Source organism: Chiloscyllium plagiosum, unplaced genomic scaffold, assembly GCF_037043375.1.
Source record: "Chiloscyllium plagiosum isolate Xiang-an unplaced genomic scaffold, Cpla_swu_hap1 HiC_scaffold_3, whole genome shotgun sequence".
NCBI classification, from domain to species: domain Eukaryota; kingdom Metazoa; phylum Chordata; class Chondrichthyes; order Orectolobiformes; family Hemiscylliidae; genus Chiloscyllium; species Chiloscyllium plagiosum.
The window spans coordinates 153806248-153825769 of NW_028270141.1; the positions used below are offsets into that span (position 1 = coordinate 153806248).

At 40.5% G+C, this 19522-nt stretch overlaps 1 protein-coding gene across 1 annotated transcript in view; it reads right to left on the reverse strand.

Annotated features, from left to right (window-relative positions):
• The window catches only part of LOC122540179 (dynein axonemal heavy chain 8-like), a 1258818-nt gene that overhangs the window by 987217 nt on the left and 252079 nt on the right, over positions 1-19522 (reverse strand). The window contains exon 15 of the mRNA XM_087976819.1: positions 3859-3978. Within this exon, the coding sequence (XP_087832945.1) occupies positions 3859-3978 (120 nt within the window). The remainder of the gene's footprint in view (positions 1-3858; positions 3979-19522) is intronic.

Sequence of the window (19522 nt, forward strand, 5' to 3'; positions counted from 1 at the left end):
GATTATTTCATCTATTTTGTTCTAAATGCTGCACTCATTCAAGTAAAGGGTCATTATTTTCATCAGCTATTTACTGCTGTTCTTCTTTGTATACTGTGTCCTATCTGTTTCACTCTGGGCATCGTTCTCCAAATAGCTGACCTCTAATGCTGCCAGGTGCTCTTGTTTTGTAATCCTACATTTACCCTCTCCCCACGCTTTAATTAGTTTAAAGCTTTCTCTATAGCCTTGGTTATTTGATTTGTCAATTTATTGATTTGTGTACAGTCCAAGTAAAGCCAATTCTACCAGATAGCTCTCTTCTCCCCCTATTGGTTGACCCTACAGCTGTGCATTGAATTCCTTGACTTTATTAACAACATGCCAGTTTGCCCATGGCTCAAGCTGTAATACAAAGATTATTACCTTAAAGATTCTGCTTTTTAATTTAGCTCCCAACTGTTTAAATTCTTTTAGCGATATCCCCTTTCTATTCCTCCCAATGCTGTTGGTACCTTCGTGATTAACGACTAATGAATTCCCTCCACTTCCTCTCAAATTCTTCTCCAGTCCCAAAGAGATGTCCTTAACCCCGACAGCAGGCAGACAAAACAGCCTTCGGGACTCTGGTTCACATCTGCAGAGTATCTATCCTATAATTATTCTGTCCCCTATCACAACTAGATTTCTAATTCCTTCCCCCACTTGAATGGCTGCCTGTACCAGGTGCTACGGTCAGTTTGCCCATTTTCCTTGCAGTCTCCATTTTGTGGCTTCACAATTTGCAAAGTGGCAACACAGTGGCTCAGTGATTAACACTGCTGCCTCACATTGCCAGGGTCTGGGTTCAGTTCTACCCTCAGGCGACTGTCTGTGTGGAGTTTGCGCATTCTCCCTGTGTTTGCCTGAGTTTCCTCCAAGTGCTCTGGTTTCCTCTGATAGCTCAAAGTTGTGCAGACTAGGTGGATTAGCTATCAATATGGAACTGGTTGAATAACAAGAAACAAACAATAGTAGAAAATTAATGATTTTTTTGGGCTGGAAGAAGTTGTATATTCTCAATTTCTCAATCCTTGTTTTTTTTATGATATATAGTAATGACCTCTTCATTGATGTATAGAGTGTCATTTCAAATTTTTTAGATGATCTGAAAATTTGGAGTATTTTCAAATATGAGAAGAACAGCATAGAATTTCAAAAGGACATAGTTAAGTAGGTGAGATGTTGGTGGCACAGGTGACAGATGAAATTCAATGCAGACAAATGTGAAATTATTCATTTTGATATGAAAAACATGGAATGTGAATATAAAGGAAAGGCTCATTTCTAAGTTGGACATTAGAGCAGAGGGAACTAAGTGTACATGAATAATTTATTGAAGGTGGCAGCATATGTTGAGAAAATAGTTCATAATCATACATGATTCTGCGCTTTATTAGTGTGAACATCGAACACAAGAGCAAGGAGAACATGTAATTAGTATTTCTGGCCTCACCCAACCAGCATTTCTTACTGAAGTGGTTAGAATTCCTTAGCTTGTTTTTTTTGCACTGATATTAAGCTCCCCAACATTGAGAATGGGGATGTTAGTGGAACTTCCATCTCATGTTAGCTGATTAAATGCTTGTCATCATTCACGATTGATTGGATCCATTTCCTCTGTTAAGTATGTATTTCTTTCAGTATTGTTGTTTCACCAGGCTGATGTGTCATTTATGCCAGCTCTCTCCTGACAGACTCACCAGCACTCCATTTGAAAACAATGTGAATCCCTTAGATTGATGAAAAATTGTTGATTGAGCAAAATACCAAATCATGAGATTATAGATTGCAGTTGAATACAAATTTGCTGCTGCAAAACAAATCAAAATTTGAAAAGGCTGCTGGACATGGCATCAATATAAAGTGGAGAGCTGATTGGTAGGAATCAGTTCTTTGCACTATGGGGAGACAGAATGGCTGTTTAATGAATATTGTGAACAGGTTCAAGCCTACTCCATTCTCAAATATTAACACAGTATACTCTTTGAATGTGAAGTTGATATAGTACATGAAATGCAATATATATAGATGAATGACATAACTAAATAATTAACAAAAAATGCATTAAGAATTGCAGTACAGTTGATGTGTCACAGAGTCATCCTTTTCCAGCACTTGGTCCATAGCCTTGTATGCCTTGACATTGCAAGTGCACATCTAAATACGTCTTCAATGTTACAGAAGTTTCTGTCCCTACCAACTTTCCAGGCAGCGATTTCCAGATTCCTACCACCCTCTGGATGAAAATATTTTGTCTCACATCTCGTCTAAACCTTCTGCCCCTTACCCTAAATATATGCCCCCAATCATTAATTGTTCAATCAAGTGGAACAGTTTCTTCCTGTCTACGGCCCTCATAATTTTATACATCTCAATCATATCCCCTCTCAATGTCTTTTACTCTGAGGAAAACAATCCCAGTCTGTCCAATTTCTCTTCATGACTAACTCTCCAATTCAGGAAACATCCTGGTAAATCTCCTCTGCGTATCCTGCAGCTACAGTACGTGGGAACTCAAGGGATCAACAATACCATTGTGATCCAGGACAATAATATTTACAGTAAGTGCTTACATTTGAGCAGCTTCAGCTTGTGAGCTGGAAGCTAACATACAGACACTGTGGTGCATCAGGGAGGCTGAATGTTATCAAGATTCTTTTCACCAGGAGACAGTCACACCTATTTGGCTGAATATTCTGATACAATCTGTGGTCAGGGACAGTAGGTGTGACTGCAAATGAGACAGGTATGGGGACACAGAGGACAGGAGTGCAGGAGTGTCAGCCACTGTAACTGTCCAATTAGTTTGAGGTTCTCTTAGCTTGTTTGGATGAGTTAAATGACCATGGCACTGTGGTACAGGAAGCTAAAAGGAATGTAAAGATAGTAAGGTACAGCATAGACAGGGGGATTGAAAATGTTCTTTGTAGCAAAGAAGGTGAGTCCAAACAAATGTGTGGTTAGCCAATATGAGAAGCAAATCACCAAATTAAGAAGTAGAACATCAAATGTAATAATCTCTGAACTATTACCACAGTCACGTGCAAATTGGCACCAGGTAAACAAAAGATGAATACATGTTTGAAAGACTGGTGTGGGAAAATTGCATTTTGGTTCATTGGCCATGAGCACCATAAAAGTGCAACCTGTACTGTTGGGATAGTCTACACCTGAACTGTAATGGGATATGGTGTTCTTGCAAACCACGTAAATCGGGAATTAGAGTGGGTATTAAATTAAATAGTGGGGCCAAGGGCATCTAAAACAGACCCATTCTATTATATATGCCATCACGGCTCAAGTAGCTTGGTCAGTCTAGTGATAGACTGTTCTACTCTCGGGGATGGATAGTGAAATCCCTTACCAAGTATACATTGTGTGCCTTTGCTCCAATCAATACTTCTTCCAAACAGTATTCAACATTCGGGAGTTCCAATCAACTAAAGGGGACTAGGGAGTGGTTGTGAACGTCAGTAGGAGGTTTCCTTGCCATGCTTAACCCGATATCATGAAATTTTTATGCAATCTAGCAGTAATGTTAAGGGCTTCCAGGTAACTCCTTCTTGACAACTTGCCACTGTGATGTAATCTCTGCTAGCTCTGTCTGGTGGAGCTCCAGATAGTAGATGGTGCACCAACTTCCCTGTGATTTTGAATGAGGTTAATATCAGGGCACAACGATACAGAACATATCATTCTACTGCAAAGCAATGGCAAGGGTTTGCAAGAAGCATGTAATTCAAAGCCCTGAATTATAAAGTCAAATAGTAAACAATAATAATATTTTCTTTGACTAGAATACTAACATTATTTAAGCTATACATAAAGACAACTTACATAGAAGTAGTCAATGGGTTCAAATATGCGTCTGAAGAGCTGTCGTACCCATAATATCTTTCCAGCTATAGGAGGCATGTTTCTCGCAAGTGGTGGATTGTCTCGACAGGCCTGGTAATGCTGTAAAGACATTCAGAATTACAAAATGAACAAGACAGCCATAAATTAGTACACAGTACCATAGATAAAATGAGCAGTATAATTTGTAAGCTATTGTGTCAAGTCTTGAAACGGAGAAAGCCAAATTATGGTAAATAGTTCCTTTTCAGATGAGAAAACTGATAAAAGTAGGGAAAAAAACAAAACATAGAAAATAGGAGCAGGAGTTGGCCATTCAGGCTGTTCCTCCATTCAACATCATAGCTGGTGTTCTGTCTCAATGCTGTACTCTTACTGTCTCCCACTAGCGTTTGATAACTTTATGGGTGAATATGTGAATATACATAATAGGAGCATTCAGCCACTTCAGCTTGATATGCCATTCATCTGACACCATCTGTTTATATTTCCCATTCCCATTTTCCCCAATAACCCTTGATTTCCCTGCTTAACAAGAAACAATTGGTCTTTGTCTTAAAAATGTTCAATCACCCCACCTCTACCTTCATCTGAGGCATAGGATTCCAAAGTCTCACAAACATTTCTTATTTATTTTTCTGAAAGGCCCATGAATTCAGGACTGACTCACAAGATGAAATCTGTACACTTCCATTTTGTCAAGACCATTCAGGATGTAACATCCTTCAATTAAGTCACTCCTCACTCAAAATGCCAGTGGAAAGGAGCCCAGCCTATCGAAGCTATCCTCATAAGATAACTTGCTCATAACAGGTATCAATTGAATAAACCTTAAAGAAGTTTACAAAATAATGAGAAGCATGGGTGGAATGGATAATCGGAGTATTTATCCCAGGGTTGAATTACTAGAGGACATACATTTAAGGTAAAAGGGGGAAAAGTTTAAAAGAGATGTGAGACGCATGTTTTTTCTTCACATTAGGTGGTAAGGTGTCTGGAAAATGCTGCCAGAGAAGGTGGTAGAAATAGATACAATAGCAAACTTTAGGAAGCACCTTGACAGGTACATGAATGGGAAGGGAATAAAGGGATACAGGCCACATAGAGGCAAAAAGTTTTAATTTAGAAAGGTGTCATATATTGATACAGGCTTTGTGGACTGAAGAGACTGTTCCTGCCTTGTAGTGTTCTTTGTCCTTTTTTCTAGACCTCCTTTGAATCTTTCTTTCTTAAATATGGAGACCAAAACTGTACATAGTATTCAGGAAGTGGGGTGGAATTTGCCCAACTCCTGGACAACATGGACAGTAGTGATTCAGTTGAGAAAACATGGCGTGATTGGCAAAAATGCGATTCTTGATATCAAATAAAACTTCAATCCTGCAATTAAGTTTTGAACAGTAAGATGAGAATTTCACTACTGAATGGCAATAAGCTTATTTGAATACATTAGCATTCAACTAATACCTCGCCTCACCTCATTGATATGCGTTTCCCTGTCTTTCCAGGAGAGAAACTACATGGCGATAACTCCCACCATGGAAGTCAGAGTAGGTCCCTTGCAACTCACAATCCCAGCTTGTTCTTTGAAGCTTCCACCTTAGACAGCAGACACCAATATTTCAGGGCACGCGCTGTATTTTTCTATGTTCTAATCTAATCCCATTTGTCAGTATTTGATCCATATCCCTCGAAACCTTTCCTATTCATGTACCAATCTAGATGCCTTTTAAATGTTGTAATTGCTCCAGCCTTCACCATTTACTCTGGCAGCTCATTCCATACACGCACCACCCGCTGCGTGAAAAAGTTGCTCCTTAGGTCTCTTTTAAATCCCTCCCCTTTCACCTTCAACCTATACTCTCTAGTTTTGGAATCCCCTTCCATGGGGAAAAGACCTTTGCTGCTCACCCTATCCATGTCACCTCTCAGACTCCGATATTCCAGGGAAAATAGCCCGAGCCTATTCAGCCTCTCCTTATGGCTCAAACACTTCAACTCTGGCAACATCCTTGTAAATCTTTTCTGAACTCTATGCCTCCATTTATAAACCGAAGGATCCTATAAGCCTTCTTCACAACTGTTTCATCTTGCCTGGCCACCTTCAGAGAATTATACACTTGAACCCTGAGGTTCCTCTACCACTATACTCCGCTCAAAGTTGTACCATTGAACTTGTATCGTGTCTCCATGTTTCTTCTACCAAAATGCATTACCTCACATTTTTCTGCATTGAAATTCATCTGTCACTTGACTGCCCATTTGGCCAACTTGTCAATATCTCCCAAAAGTTGCTCAGTGTCATCCTCACCGTTCACTATCCCCCCTGGTTTAGTATCATCTGCAAATTTAGCAATTTTTCTCTCTACTTCAAAATATTTTGATAAATCAGAAAAGCACTGATCCCTGGGGAAAACTATTTTCAACTTGTCTCTTGTCTGAGAAATGCCCATCTATACCACCTCTGTTTCCTATCTTTTAGCCATTTTTTAATTCATGCTGCCAAGTACCCATCAATCCCGAAAATTTCAAATTTGCTAACCAAACTGCCATATGGCACTATATCAAATGCTTTCTGAAAGTCTAAATATGCAATATCCATAGCCCTACCCTCTTTCATTGCCTGTGTCATCTTATCAAAGAACTTAATTAAATTTGTCAGACTTAATCTGCTTTTGAAAAAGCCGCATTGACTGTCTAGTATTAACTTACTTTTCTCTAAGTGCATACATATCATGTCTTGTATTAAAGCCTCCATCAGTTTTTTGACAAACGATGACAAGCTGACAGGTTTGCAAGTTCTTGGATTTTTTTTGTCCCTTTCTTAAACAATGATATCACATTTGAAATGCCTCCCATCCCCTGTAACTAATCCTGTTCCAAAGATGCCTTTTTAGCACCTCTTCTTTATTCTATCACCATACTGTTCAGTTGGTAGACATTCACATTTTCAATTGGACCATTGTCACCATCTCCTAATTTGGTAAAGACAGAAGCAATTTCCTACCTCTGTCATACCCTTTACTTCGATGGGATCAATTTGATCCTGCTTTTTCCTTATGGGCCCTGCTCTATCTTTCGCTAATCTTCAAGGATTAATATGTTTGAAGGATGTTATGCTATTTGTTTTAGTATATCCTGCCATCCTTTCCTCATAGGCTTCTTTATCTTACTTTTAGTCTCTCTCCTGTGTTTAAGATAGTTTTCCTTGATTTATTTTGTTATTATCATTCTTATATGCATCATATTTCTCTTTTTCTTCCTTATTTTCTCAGCAATGTCCTTAAATGTCCAAGATATTCCAGCACTGGATAGACTCTGTTTATTTCTCATGGCTATCTATCTGACTTACTAACTGTTGCTCTGTGTTGTGAGTCACCCATTTCTCATTCAATGTTTTATCCACCAAAATGCTTTTCTAATCAACCTGCTCCAGTTCAACATTTAGACTCATAAAATCTGTCCTTTTCCAGTCTGTAATCGTAATTCTTGACTGATTTTTAAAAAAATCCTTTTCCAACCTAATATTGAACCTTATGTACTATGATCACTATTTGCCCAATCTGACATTCTCCACTTGGCCTACCTTATTTTCTAAGAACAGAACCAGCACAGCATCCAAGGGCTTGGAAATGGTTAGTTGGCTGCATTGGGCACTACCATGTTTGGCATAGCTATAGAATCAGAGTCATAGAATCTTACGGCACAGAAACAGACTCTTCGGCTCAACTCATCCATGCCAACCATGTATTCTAAACTGAACTAGTACCATTTGCCTACATTTGGCCCATATCCCTCTAAACCGTTCTTATCCATGCACCTGTTCAAATATGTTTTAAATGTTGTAATTGTACTCGCCTCTACCACTTAAATGGGCAACTTGTTCCATATACGCACCACACTCTGTATGAAAAAAATGCCTCTCAGGACCCTTTTAAATATTTCCACTCTTGCCTTCAACCTATGTCCTCTAGTTTTGGACTCCTCTACCTGGAGAAAAGACCTTGGCTATTCACCTTATCTATACCCCTCATGATTTTACAAACCTCTATAAAGTCACCCCTTAGCTTCATAGATTCCAGGAAAAAAAGGTCCCAGCGTTTACAGCCTCCCCTTATAACTCAAAGCCTCCTTGGTTACATCACTGTCAATCTATTTTGCACCCTTTCCAATTTAATAATATCCTTCCTAAAGCTGGGTGACCAGAATTGTACGCTGCACTCCAAATGTCACCTTACCAACATTTTGTACAGTCGTAACATGACATCCAAACTCCTGTACTCAGTGCTCTGACTGATGAAGCCAAACATGCCAAATGCCTTCTTCACCACCTATCAATCTATGACGTCACTTTCAAGGAACTATGAATCTGCACTCCTGGGTCTCTCTGTTTGACAACATTCCCAGGACGCTACCATTAACAATGGAAGTCCTGCCATGATTTGTCTTCCCAAAATGCAGCACCTTGCATTTATCTAAATTACATGCCATCTGCCATTCCTCAGCCGACTGACCCAGTCCTTCAAGACACCTTAATAACCTTCTTCACTGACCAATATATGACCAATTTTGGTGTCATCTACAAACTTGCTAACCCTGACTTCTATATTCTCATTCAAATCATTTAAGAACAATAGTGGACCCAATACTGATCCTTGCTGGTCACAGACCTCCAGTCCGAACAACAATTCTCTACTACCACCCTCTGTCTCCGACAGTCAAATTTTGTATCCAATTGTCGAGTCTCCCTGAATCCCACATGATCTAATCTGACTGACCAGTTTAACATGTGGAAGCTTGTCGAAAGCCTTGCTACAATCCATGTTAACAATGTCTATCACTCTGTCTTCATCTATCTTCTTGGTAATCTCTCCAAAACCTCAATGGGGGATAAAGAGAGGAAATGAACAGCTGTATATATAGGTTTGGTGGAAACATGGGGAAGATCAAAGGTAATTGGGTTGACAAGAAAGTAATATGAAGATTTGTGGAGTAATCTGGATTCAGAGATTGAGCCTGTGAATACTCTGATGAAGGAGAAAGTGAGGACTGCAGATGCTGGAGATCAGAGCTGAAAATGTGTTGCTGGAAAAGTGCAGCAGGTCAGGCAGCATCCAAGGAGCAGGAGAATCGACGTTTCGGGCATGAGCCCTTCTTCAGGAATCATGCCCGAAATGTCGACTCTCCTGCTCCTTGGATGCTGCCTGACCTGCTGCGCTTTTCCAGCAACACATTTTCATCTCTGATCTCCAGCATCTGCAGTCCTCACTTTCTCCTAGAAGATTTTAACCTACTGCGAATCCTCTTGCAAGGATGCCTTCCTTGAAGAAGCTCTCTTCCTCCCTCTACATCCCTGAAGAAGGGCTCATGCCCGAAACATCAATTCTCCTGCTCCTTGGATGCTGCCTGACATGCTGCGCTTTTCCAGCAACACATTTTCAGCACTACTCTCATGAAGCATGACTGCGATAGTCTTCCATCCTCATCAAAATTGCATGTGCACAATGTGACGGCACCATGCCTTTAAGAGAGGTGCTCTGTGCTGTTCCTCTAGCAGAAGGATGTTGTCACAGTGGTGTCGAAATGCCTCCTTCAAACAGGAAGTTGGTAAACAACTTCTGAGTTGTCACTCAGTGTTTTTTTTTAAATGAAACAAGAAAAGTCATGAGTGGGTGGGTTCAGGGCTCACACGGATCCAGGAGGTTTTTAATTTAGAGTTCAGTGAGTTGAAAAGACTTCTGCTGACTGCTGAGCTGAAAGCTTGAGTTTCCAGCTGCTAGAGTGAAGTCTTAGTCACTGAGGCTTCCTATTAAAAATCAATGGAGGCAAATTGTTTTTTTCTTCCAAACTGGAAACAGGCAGCATATGAGAATCATAACTGTTTTACTGAATTGTATTTTTGCCAAAGGATGTGTTTGTGGTATGCTGCCTATATTGGAACAGTTGATAATTAATGGTTGAATAATACATTATCATGTTAAGTATTTCAACACAATAAAGTTATGCCAATTTTTTGTATTTTATCTAATTTGTAAGAATGAAGTGTGTTTTGACGAAAGCCTAATAGTTGACTAATTAAAGGCACCTTACACTGGTTTTTAAATAAATATAAAAGTGGTAATGGGGACTATGTCTGGTCTGGTCCATAACAGCAATGGAAATGAAAATGGCTGTCACCACACAAGGTGTGGTTAACAACTGTTTCATTCTCTGATGGAGGAGTGTCTACCTTTGTGCAATTTCAAACATTTCAAAGAGCAATAAAATTAACAGACACTCATACAATCCAAGTGAAAGATATCTATCATCACAGAATACTGTACGTGGAACTCATTCATGGATATGCTGGGTAAACTAAAGGTCCTGGCCCAAATACGGGTTATTATATCATGCAAAGTTACAAATCAACCCTACTAATGACTGTGAGGCACAAGCAATGTTTTGTGTCCTGGAAAGAATCACCAACTTGCCAAAGTATCAATCATGTCCAAGGTCCCATAAGTTGCAGAAGGTGCAGGAGCTGCTTACTTCATACCTCCAACAATAAAACATCCACTCTTATTCTATATATAACACTGTCGTTCTTGGGTACTATAGGAGTTGGGGTTGGGCGAAATCCTCATTATTACTGTCACATGTACAATCTCATATCATATGTGTACTGTGATGATGCTGTCACTTTAGAAAGGTTATTTTGTCCTGGGATTTTTTTTTGAAGAGAGGTTGTAAAGGTAGAGGTGCCGAAGTGGTTATGGGAGACGGCCTTTGCCAACAATCAGAGGAGGCCTTTAGGTGTTTTTCAAAATAGTTGCAACATTGGAAGAGGAGAGGCCAATTCTCATAGATCAGGCTCTCTAGCTTTTTTTTTAATTGCAGCAATAAGAAGCTGTTTGGGTCAAATGTGGCATGGTGGCTAAGTGGTTAGCAATGTTGCCTCACAGCACCAGGGATCTGAGTTCAATTTCAGCCTCGGGAAACTGTCTGTGTGGAGTTTGTACATTCTCCCTGTGTCTGTGTGGGCTTTTCTCTGGATTCTCTGGTTTCCTCCCACAGTCCAAAGAAGTGCATGTTTCATGGATTGGTCATGTTAAATTGCCTGTAGTGATCAGGGATGTGTAGGTTAGGTGAATTAACCATGGGAAATATGGGGTTACAGGGATAAGGTAGAGGGGTGAATCTGGATGAGATAATCATTGGAGAGACAGTGTGAACTTGCTGGGCTGAACAGCTTGTTTCCATACTGTAGGGATTCTATGATTCTAGCTGCTACATTCTCTGAAATCTCTCTTGACGTTGCACCCTTCAGATTGGAGAATTGCCTTTTAAGAATCTGTGTCTGAATTTACGTTTTTGCCAAGGCACGTGTTTATGTGACGTTACGATATTGGAACAGTTAATTCGTAATAGGCACTGTATCTATTATTTGATTAGGTTTTTCAATAGTTAAGTTTTCTAAATTCCTCTTTCTTTTGTTAGTATTTTAACTATGGTGTTTAAATAAATTGTATTTTGCTTAACGTTGAATTGTTTGACCAGTGCATCATATCTGAAACACGTACTTCACATCTATCGTGAAAGCAAGAACAAGTAAGGGTCTAGGTTACCTTCTTAAAATATTTTGGAAGTGTCAAGTATACTTAGGGTGGATATTCTCAGAAATATATCCAGGGAGGTTATTTGGGTGGAACTGAGAAATAAGAAAGGGATAACCATCTTATTGGGATTGTATTATAGACCCCCTAATAGTCAGAGAGAAATTGAGAAACAAACTTGTAAGGAGATCCTAGTTATCTGTAAGAATAATAGGGGAATTATGGTAGGGGATTTTAACTTTCCAAACATAGACTGGGACTGCCATAGTGTTAAGGGTTTAGATGGAGAGGAATTTGTTAAGTGTGTACAAGAAAATTTTCTGATTCAGTATGTGGGATGTACCCATTTGAGAAGGTGCAAAACATGACCTACTCTTGGGAAATAAGGCAGGGCAGGTGACTGAGGTGTCAGTGGGGGAGCACTTTGGGGCCAGTGACCATAATTCTACTAGTTTTATAATTGTGATGGAAAAGAATAGATCAGATCTAAAAGTTGAAGTTCTAAATTGGAGGAAGGCCAATTTTGACATTATTAGGCAAGAACTTTCAAAAGCTGATTGGGGGCAGATGTTCGCAGATAAAGGGACAACTGGAAAATGGGAAGCCTTCAGAAATGAGATAACGAGAGTCCAGAGACAGTATATTCCTGTTATGGTGAAAGGAAAGGCTTGTAGGTACAGGGAATGCTGGATGACTAAAGAAATTGAGGTCTTGGTTAAGAAAATGAAGGAAGCGTATGTCAGCTATAGACAGGATAGATCGAGTGAATGCTTAGTGTATAAAGGCAATACAAGTATACTTAAGAAGGAAATCAGGAGGGCAAAAAGGGGACCTGAGATAGCTTTGGCAAATAGAATTAAGGAGAATCCAAAGAGTTTTTATAAATACATTAAGGACAAAAGGGGAACTAGGGAGAGAATAGGGCCCCTCAAAGATCAGCAAGGCGGCCTTTATGTGGAGCCGCAGGACATGGGGTAGATAATAAACGAGAATTTTGGATCAGTATTTATGTGGAAAAGGACATGGAAGATATAGAATGTAGCGAAATAGATGGTGATGTCTTGAAAAATGTCCATATTACGGAGAAGGAAGTGCAGGATGTCTTGAAACTCATAAAAATGAATAAATCCCCAGGACTTATCTGTGGGAAGCTCAGGAAATGATTGCTGGGCCTCTTGCTGAGATATTTATATCATCGATAGTCACAGGTAAGGTGCCAGAAGATTGGAGATCGGCTAACGTGGTGCCACTGTTTAAGAAAGGTGGTAAGGACAAGCCAGGGAACTGTAGAAAACTGAGCCTGACAATGCTGGTGGGCAGGTTGTTGGAGGGAATCCTGAAGGACGGGATGTACATGTATTTGGAAAGGCAAGGACTGATTAGGGATAGACAACATGATTTGGGAAATTATGTTTCACAAATTTGATTGAATTTTTTGAAGAGGTAACAAAGAGGCTTGATGAGGGCAGAGCGGTAGTTCAGATCTATATGGACTTCAGTAAGGCATTTGACAAGGATCCCCATGGGAGACTGGTGAGCAAGGTTAGATCTCATGGAATACTAGCCATTTGGATATAGAATTTGTTCAAAGGTAAAAGACAGAAGGTGGAGGGTTATTTTTCAGACTGAAGGCCTGTGACCAGTGGAGTGCCACAAGGATCAATGCTGAGTCCTCTACTTTTTGTCATTTACATGAATGATTTTGATGTGAACTTAAGAGGTATAGTTAGTACGTATGCTGATGACACCAAAATTGGAGGTGTGGTGGACAACGAAGAAGGTTACCTCAGATTACAACGGGATCTTGATCAGATGGGCCAATGGGCTGAGAAGTGGCAGATGGAGTTTAATTTAGATAAATGTGAGGTGCTGCATTTTGGGAAAGCAAATCTTAGCAGGACTTATACACTTAATCGTAATGTCCTAGGGACTGTTGCTAAACAAAGAGGCCTTGGAGTGCAGGTTAGTCAGAGGTAGATAGAATAGTGAAGAAGGCGTTTGGTATGCTTTCCTTTATTAGTCAGAGTATTGAGTACAGGAGTTGGGAGGTCATGTTGCGGCTGTACAGGACATTGGTTAGGCCGCTGTTGGAATATTGTGTGCAATTCTGGTTTCCTTCCTATCGAAAAGATGTTGTGAAACTTAAAAGGGTTCAGAAAAAAATTACAAGAATGTTGCCAGGGTTGGAGGATTTGAGCTATCGGGAGAGGTGGAATAGGCTAGGGCTGTTTTCCCTGGAGTTTCGGAGGTTGAGGGGTGATTTTATAGAGGTTTATAAAATCATGAAAGGCATGGATAGAATAAATAGACAAAGTCTTTTCCCTGGAGTGGGGTAGTCCAGAACTAGAGGGCATAGGTTTAGGGTGAGAGGGTAAAGATATAAAAGAGACCTAAGGAGCAAAGTTTTCAGGCAGAGGATAGTACATGTATGGAATGAGCTGCCAGAGGAAGTGGTGAAGGATAGTACAATTACAGCATTTAAAAGGCATCTGGATGGGTATATGAATAGGAAGGATTTAGAGGGATATGGGCCAGGTGCTGGCAGGTGGGACTAGATTGAGTTGGGATATCTGGTCGGCATGGACGTGTTGGACCGAAGGGTCTGTTTCCATGTCGTACAACTCTATGACTCTATGACTATAGTCTGGCCCATAACAGTACTAAACACTCTGAGCAATCAACATCTGAGTTAGGGCATTAGTGTGCAACATCATGTACCGGTATTCCACTGACCTCAATGTCAAGGGCCTCCAATGTCCCCATGTTTGGAGAACATTTCAAATTTTATTTGTGTGTATTGCGACTCCTGAATGTTCACATTACTGAGGAGCTCTTTAGTTTCCCACAATTCATTGGAACTATTCCTTAAGGTATGGCATAGTGGCTCGGTGATTAGCACTGCTCTCTCACAGCACCAGGAACCCGAGTTCAATTCCAGCCTTGGGTGACTGTGTGGAGTTTGCATTCTCCCCGTGTCTGCATGGGTTTCCTCCCACAGTCCAAATATGTGCAGACTAGGTGAATTGTCCAAGCTAAAATGCCCATAGTGTTCAGGGATATGTAGGATATGTGCATTAGTCTGGGGTAAACATAGAGGAATGGGTTTGGGTGGGATACTCTTCTGAGGTTCAGTGTGGGCTTATTGGGCTGAAGGACCTGTTTCCACACTGTAAGGATTCTTAGGTAACATATGAGTCAGCCATTGAAGCTGTGCTGAATTAAGATCTGCTACTCAAATAGATGGGGAATATATATGTCTGCAAGCGCTGGATCAGCATCAACCTGCAAATGATATGGAGCTAACTCTATTGTGGCACTATGAGTACAGATGCCCTCATGATGCAGCAAAAATGCAGGAGAGCCACAATCACTTGCCTTCCATGAAATGCCAAGGAAATGAGAGCTGGAGACACCATGCTCTTACCAGAGATGTGACTACTGTCTTGCTGCTATCCAGCATATCTGCAACTCAGGACAAAGCTGGCGGCTTGACATCAGATTTCCATGCAAATCATAACTAGATTCATACAACAGTACCATTCGAAGATGGTACTTGATGCTTGATTTTTCTTCTCCAGACAACTGGAAGATGCACTGATGCTTTGGGATGGGTGATGAGGATCCATTATATAAACAGCATTGAAATGTTGAGAACACTCTCCAGACAGGAAAACACCTTCAGCATCCTACAGCGCAGGTAAGTTCACCAAAGCAAACAAAGGAAATCCTTCTTGGTGAATGTTGTTCCATGGAATCGAGTTCCATAAAGCCATCATTTACTGAGTACAATGTTTTAATACTGCTTAACTCATTGGCCTTTCTATATATTTCATGCTGTGTCATAAAAGTTAAGTTTAGAAACAAGTTTAGGTGCAAACTTTCAAAACATGAATGGCCACTTATTCAATCCTAACAATGTTCTATGCTATGGGAGCTATGGAAAGAATAGCTGTCTTACAAATTGGATAGGAACCTTGCGTGCTACTTAGAAAGGCTAGCCTCCATACCATCATTATTGTAATTGTAGCAAAATGACATGCCCTTACACAACTGATGATGAAAAGTGAAGATGTATTTATAAAAGTAATAAAGAAAATTAAATGAAGTGTCACTGGTACCACCAATTCAAATAGGCTTCCTTGCCCTTTCCTTCTTCTTTTCCCCTCCCCCCTGCTCCACCCCAACGCCTACTATATCTAGGTGCAGTCCTGGAATCTGCAGCTAGTGTTGAGACAACATGCTTAGTGGAGCCTGGTGACTTGGAGTTTTGGGCAGGACATGGGTGTTTGTGGTTAGAAGTGCCAGGCATGCTGAATGTGACCTGCCCAAATGCAAGTTCACCTTTCTCAACTTGAGCTGCCACAACATTAAGGGTAGCAAATACAATTGGTGTTAAAAGTGTGGTCTTGTGAGGAGACTACTATCAGGGCCTGTGTGAGATTCTTTCTCTCAGCGGGTATCTATTGGCACCATCCTATCTCCTGATGTAGAAGGCGTACCAGGAGTGACTTCAAAGTTCCTTATCCCACTGTCGCCGCCTTGTTGGTGCTGAGTATTAATGGCTGAAGTAATGGAATGCAGGTCTATGCACATATTCAGCAGATTCCAGATTAGAGTGGCGCTTTTCCAGCACCACTCTAAGCTGGACTCTGATGTCAACACCTGCAGTCCTCACTTTCACCATATATTCAGCAGATACTGATTATGTTGGACAGCCAGCCACCTGATCATCAAGTTAGACTTTTGCTCATATTCCTGCATGGTACAAACAATATTGATAGAGTCCTCTAAAATTCAAGTCAATTTGCCACTGCCTTCACAAAACCTATGTTGCTCGTGTGTCTACTTCTATATTTGGATGAAGTCTTAATAGTATATAGAACAGTACAGCAGAGGAACAGGCCTTTCGGCCCACCATAATGCTGTTCTAAACTAATCTCATCTGCCTGTGCGTGTTCCCGTATCTCTCTGTTCATGCGTCTGTCTAAAAGCCTTGTAAACTTTGCTAACATTTCTGCTTTGACTACCTCCCCTGGCAGTGCATTCCAGGTACCTCCCACATGCTGAAAAAACTTTCCTCGCACATTTTATTTAAAATTTCCTCCTCTCATGTTACACATATATCTCCATGGTATTTAACGTTTCCACCCTGGGAAAGACACTCAAACTACCCACCCTAGCTATGCCTCTCTCAATTTTAGATACTTCCATAAAGTTGCCCGTCAGTCTCCAATGTTCTAGCAAAAATGATCCAAGTTTGTTGAACCTCTCCTTATAGCTACTACACTCCAATCCAGGCACCACCACAGCAAACCTTTTCTGCATCCTCTCTAAAACCTTGACATTCTTCCTACAATGCAGCGACCAGAACCTTACTTAGTGTTCCAAATGTGGCCAACTTTTATATCAAGCAGCCAGACCAATAAAGGCAAGGATTCTGTATGCCTTCTTTGTCACCTTATCTACTTGTAATGGCTGATACAATGGAGTCATCTTCTGCCTGCAGCTGTATACATGCCTGGTCTTTGGTAGTCCTCTGAGTATCAGCAAACTGGGCATTCTTTTGTTGACTAGCTGCTGAGATGTGGTAGTGACACCAGCAGCTGCTCTTGACTCTAATTTGTCAGTATCTGTGCGAGTTGTGGGTACATGAGGCAGTCTTGCTGGTTCACTTCAGAAGCATCTTGGCTTCTTCCTCAGAGGTGGAGGTCTAGCATGGCCACCCTTTTGACAGCAACGACTGCATGGATGTAACTAGTACTTCCAGTGACAAAATAGAGGATGACTGTGAAATAGCAATAGAAATTTGGGCATTTTAAGAATACATTCACAGTAGCAATAATAGAAAAGCAAGAGAAGTGGACAGTGACTCTTACTCAGTTGCTGAGGCATGGAGGTTTCATGGTCTTCAGGAGCGTAATGGAATATTCTCCATTTGCCTGGATGACTGCAACTTTAACAATGCTTAAGAAATTTGGCACCATCCAAGGCAAACATTTGATTAGTACCACTTAGACAAACATTCAACCATAATGCACAATTGCAGCAGTGTGCATCATTTGTAAGATGCACTGCAGAAACACTTGAAGGCGATGTATACAGCATATTCCAGACCACAATCACTGCTATCAAGGAGAAGAAGGAAACATTACCACCTGCAAGTTCCTGCCAATCGATTCACCACCCTGAATTGGAAATATTGTGAAATTGCTTCAAATTTGCTGGATCAAAATCCTGGAATTCTATTCCTAACAACAATTTGGATGTAACTACACCAAATGGATTACAGCAGCACAAGAAGGCAGATCCTCACTATCTTCTCAAAGGGCAACTAGGGATGGGCAATAAATGTGCCAGCCATCAAAGGTCACATCCCAGGAATTAATAAAAAGCATTTCCAACATTTTTCTTACTACTGATATATAGCCAATAAAATCCCATTTTTATTATTGCATATTTTGGCAATCCCTTGCCTTCAACGTCAGCCTGTTCTGATTGAGCTCTGTGTGAGCTTGCTGAGGCTTGATGAAGCTGAAAATGTGTTGCTGGAAAAGCGCAGCAGGTCAGGCAGCATCCAGGGAACAGGAGAATCGATGTTTCGGGCATAAGCCCTTCTTCAGGAATCTTCTTCAGGCTTATGCCCGAAACATCGATTCTCCTGTTCCCTGGATGCTGCCTGACCTGCTGCGCTTTTCCAGCAACACATTTTCAGCTCTGATCTCCAGCATCAGCAGTCCTCACTTTCTCCTCTGAGGCTTGATGAACAAAGGCTTTTGAACACTTCCTTTGGATTTTCCAAATTGTCACATCTTAACTTGGAATATTGCACTGAAAATGATGCCCCACTGTTCCATAAGGCTTCACAAATTAAATAACATTCCAATTAGACAACCAACATTACCCATTTGTCTACTATTCAGAACAAAAGAAATTCATACCAGCTTTTGCCCTAGCTGAAAATAACTAATTTTAACACATGGTCAAAGAAAGGATTATTAATCTACTACAATGCAACTATATGCCTTTAAAAAAAAAAAATTTGCAAAGACAAAATCACAATTAAGACGGACAAAAGACAGATGATTTGGCAGATCTTACGAATGGTAAAAAAACGGAGAACATTTTCGGAAGATCAAAAATCCAGATCACAACAGCAGTTGAAATTGTTTCTCATTCTTCTTTTGATTTCAGAAATGATAACATATTGTTGTCCATTGATGCATTGATGTCTTTTCTTCGTAGTTTTTTTTTCTCAAACAGTTTTTACTCTTTTCATTCACACCAGAAGGGGAGAGGGAGCAACATTTTCAAGACATCTGAAGGTCTCCAGCTGCTCTGCTACAGATTTGAAGCAAGCTGCAGCTTGGCCAATCTGAGGTCTGTTGTCAAGCAGCTTTTTTCTTAAAAACCCATGCGCTGCTGAGGCTCAATAATATCGCAATCTCACTGGTCCGCAACAGCCGCATTGTCTGGACAGCTAAACGTGTGCAGCACTTGATTTTCACAAACTACAAGTTCTCCTAGTATTTCAGCGAAAAAACAGTATTAGTCTTCCACTTCAGTTTATGAGACCAAAAAGGAAAGTTATGTAGTATCTTACAAAATCCCCCCAAAATGTTTCATATCATCAAAGATCTACCTGTGGTGCCACTTTGATGCTAATGATGGACTTTGTTTAGCCATTGCTGAGGTCACTATACAGCTTTAATGGTACACTTTGAGGGGAATATAGGATTTCAGGGACCCCAGGGTTCGCGTACAGAATTGTCTAAAGGTAGCTAGGCAAGTTCAAATAATTGTTAAGAAGTCTTATAGAATTCTTGGGTTTATAAATAGAGGCATAGAGCATAGTAGCAATGAAATGATGTCTACTGGTCAGACCAAATTTGGAGTATTGTATTCAGTTCTGGGCACCTTATTTCAGGAAGGATGTTAAAACCCTGAAGAGATTGCAAGGGAGATTTATCAGAATGATACCTGGAATAAGGTATTTCAGATACAACATTGAACATAGAACATAGAACATAGAAGAATACAGCGCAGTACAGGCCCTT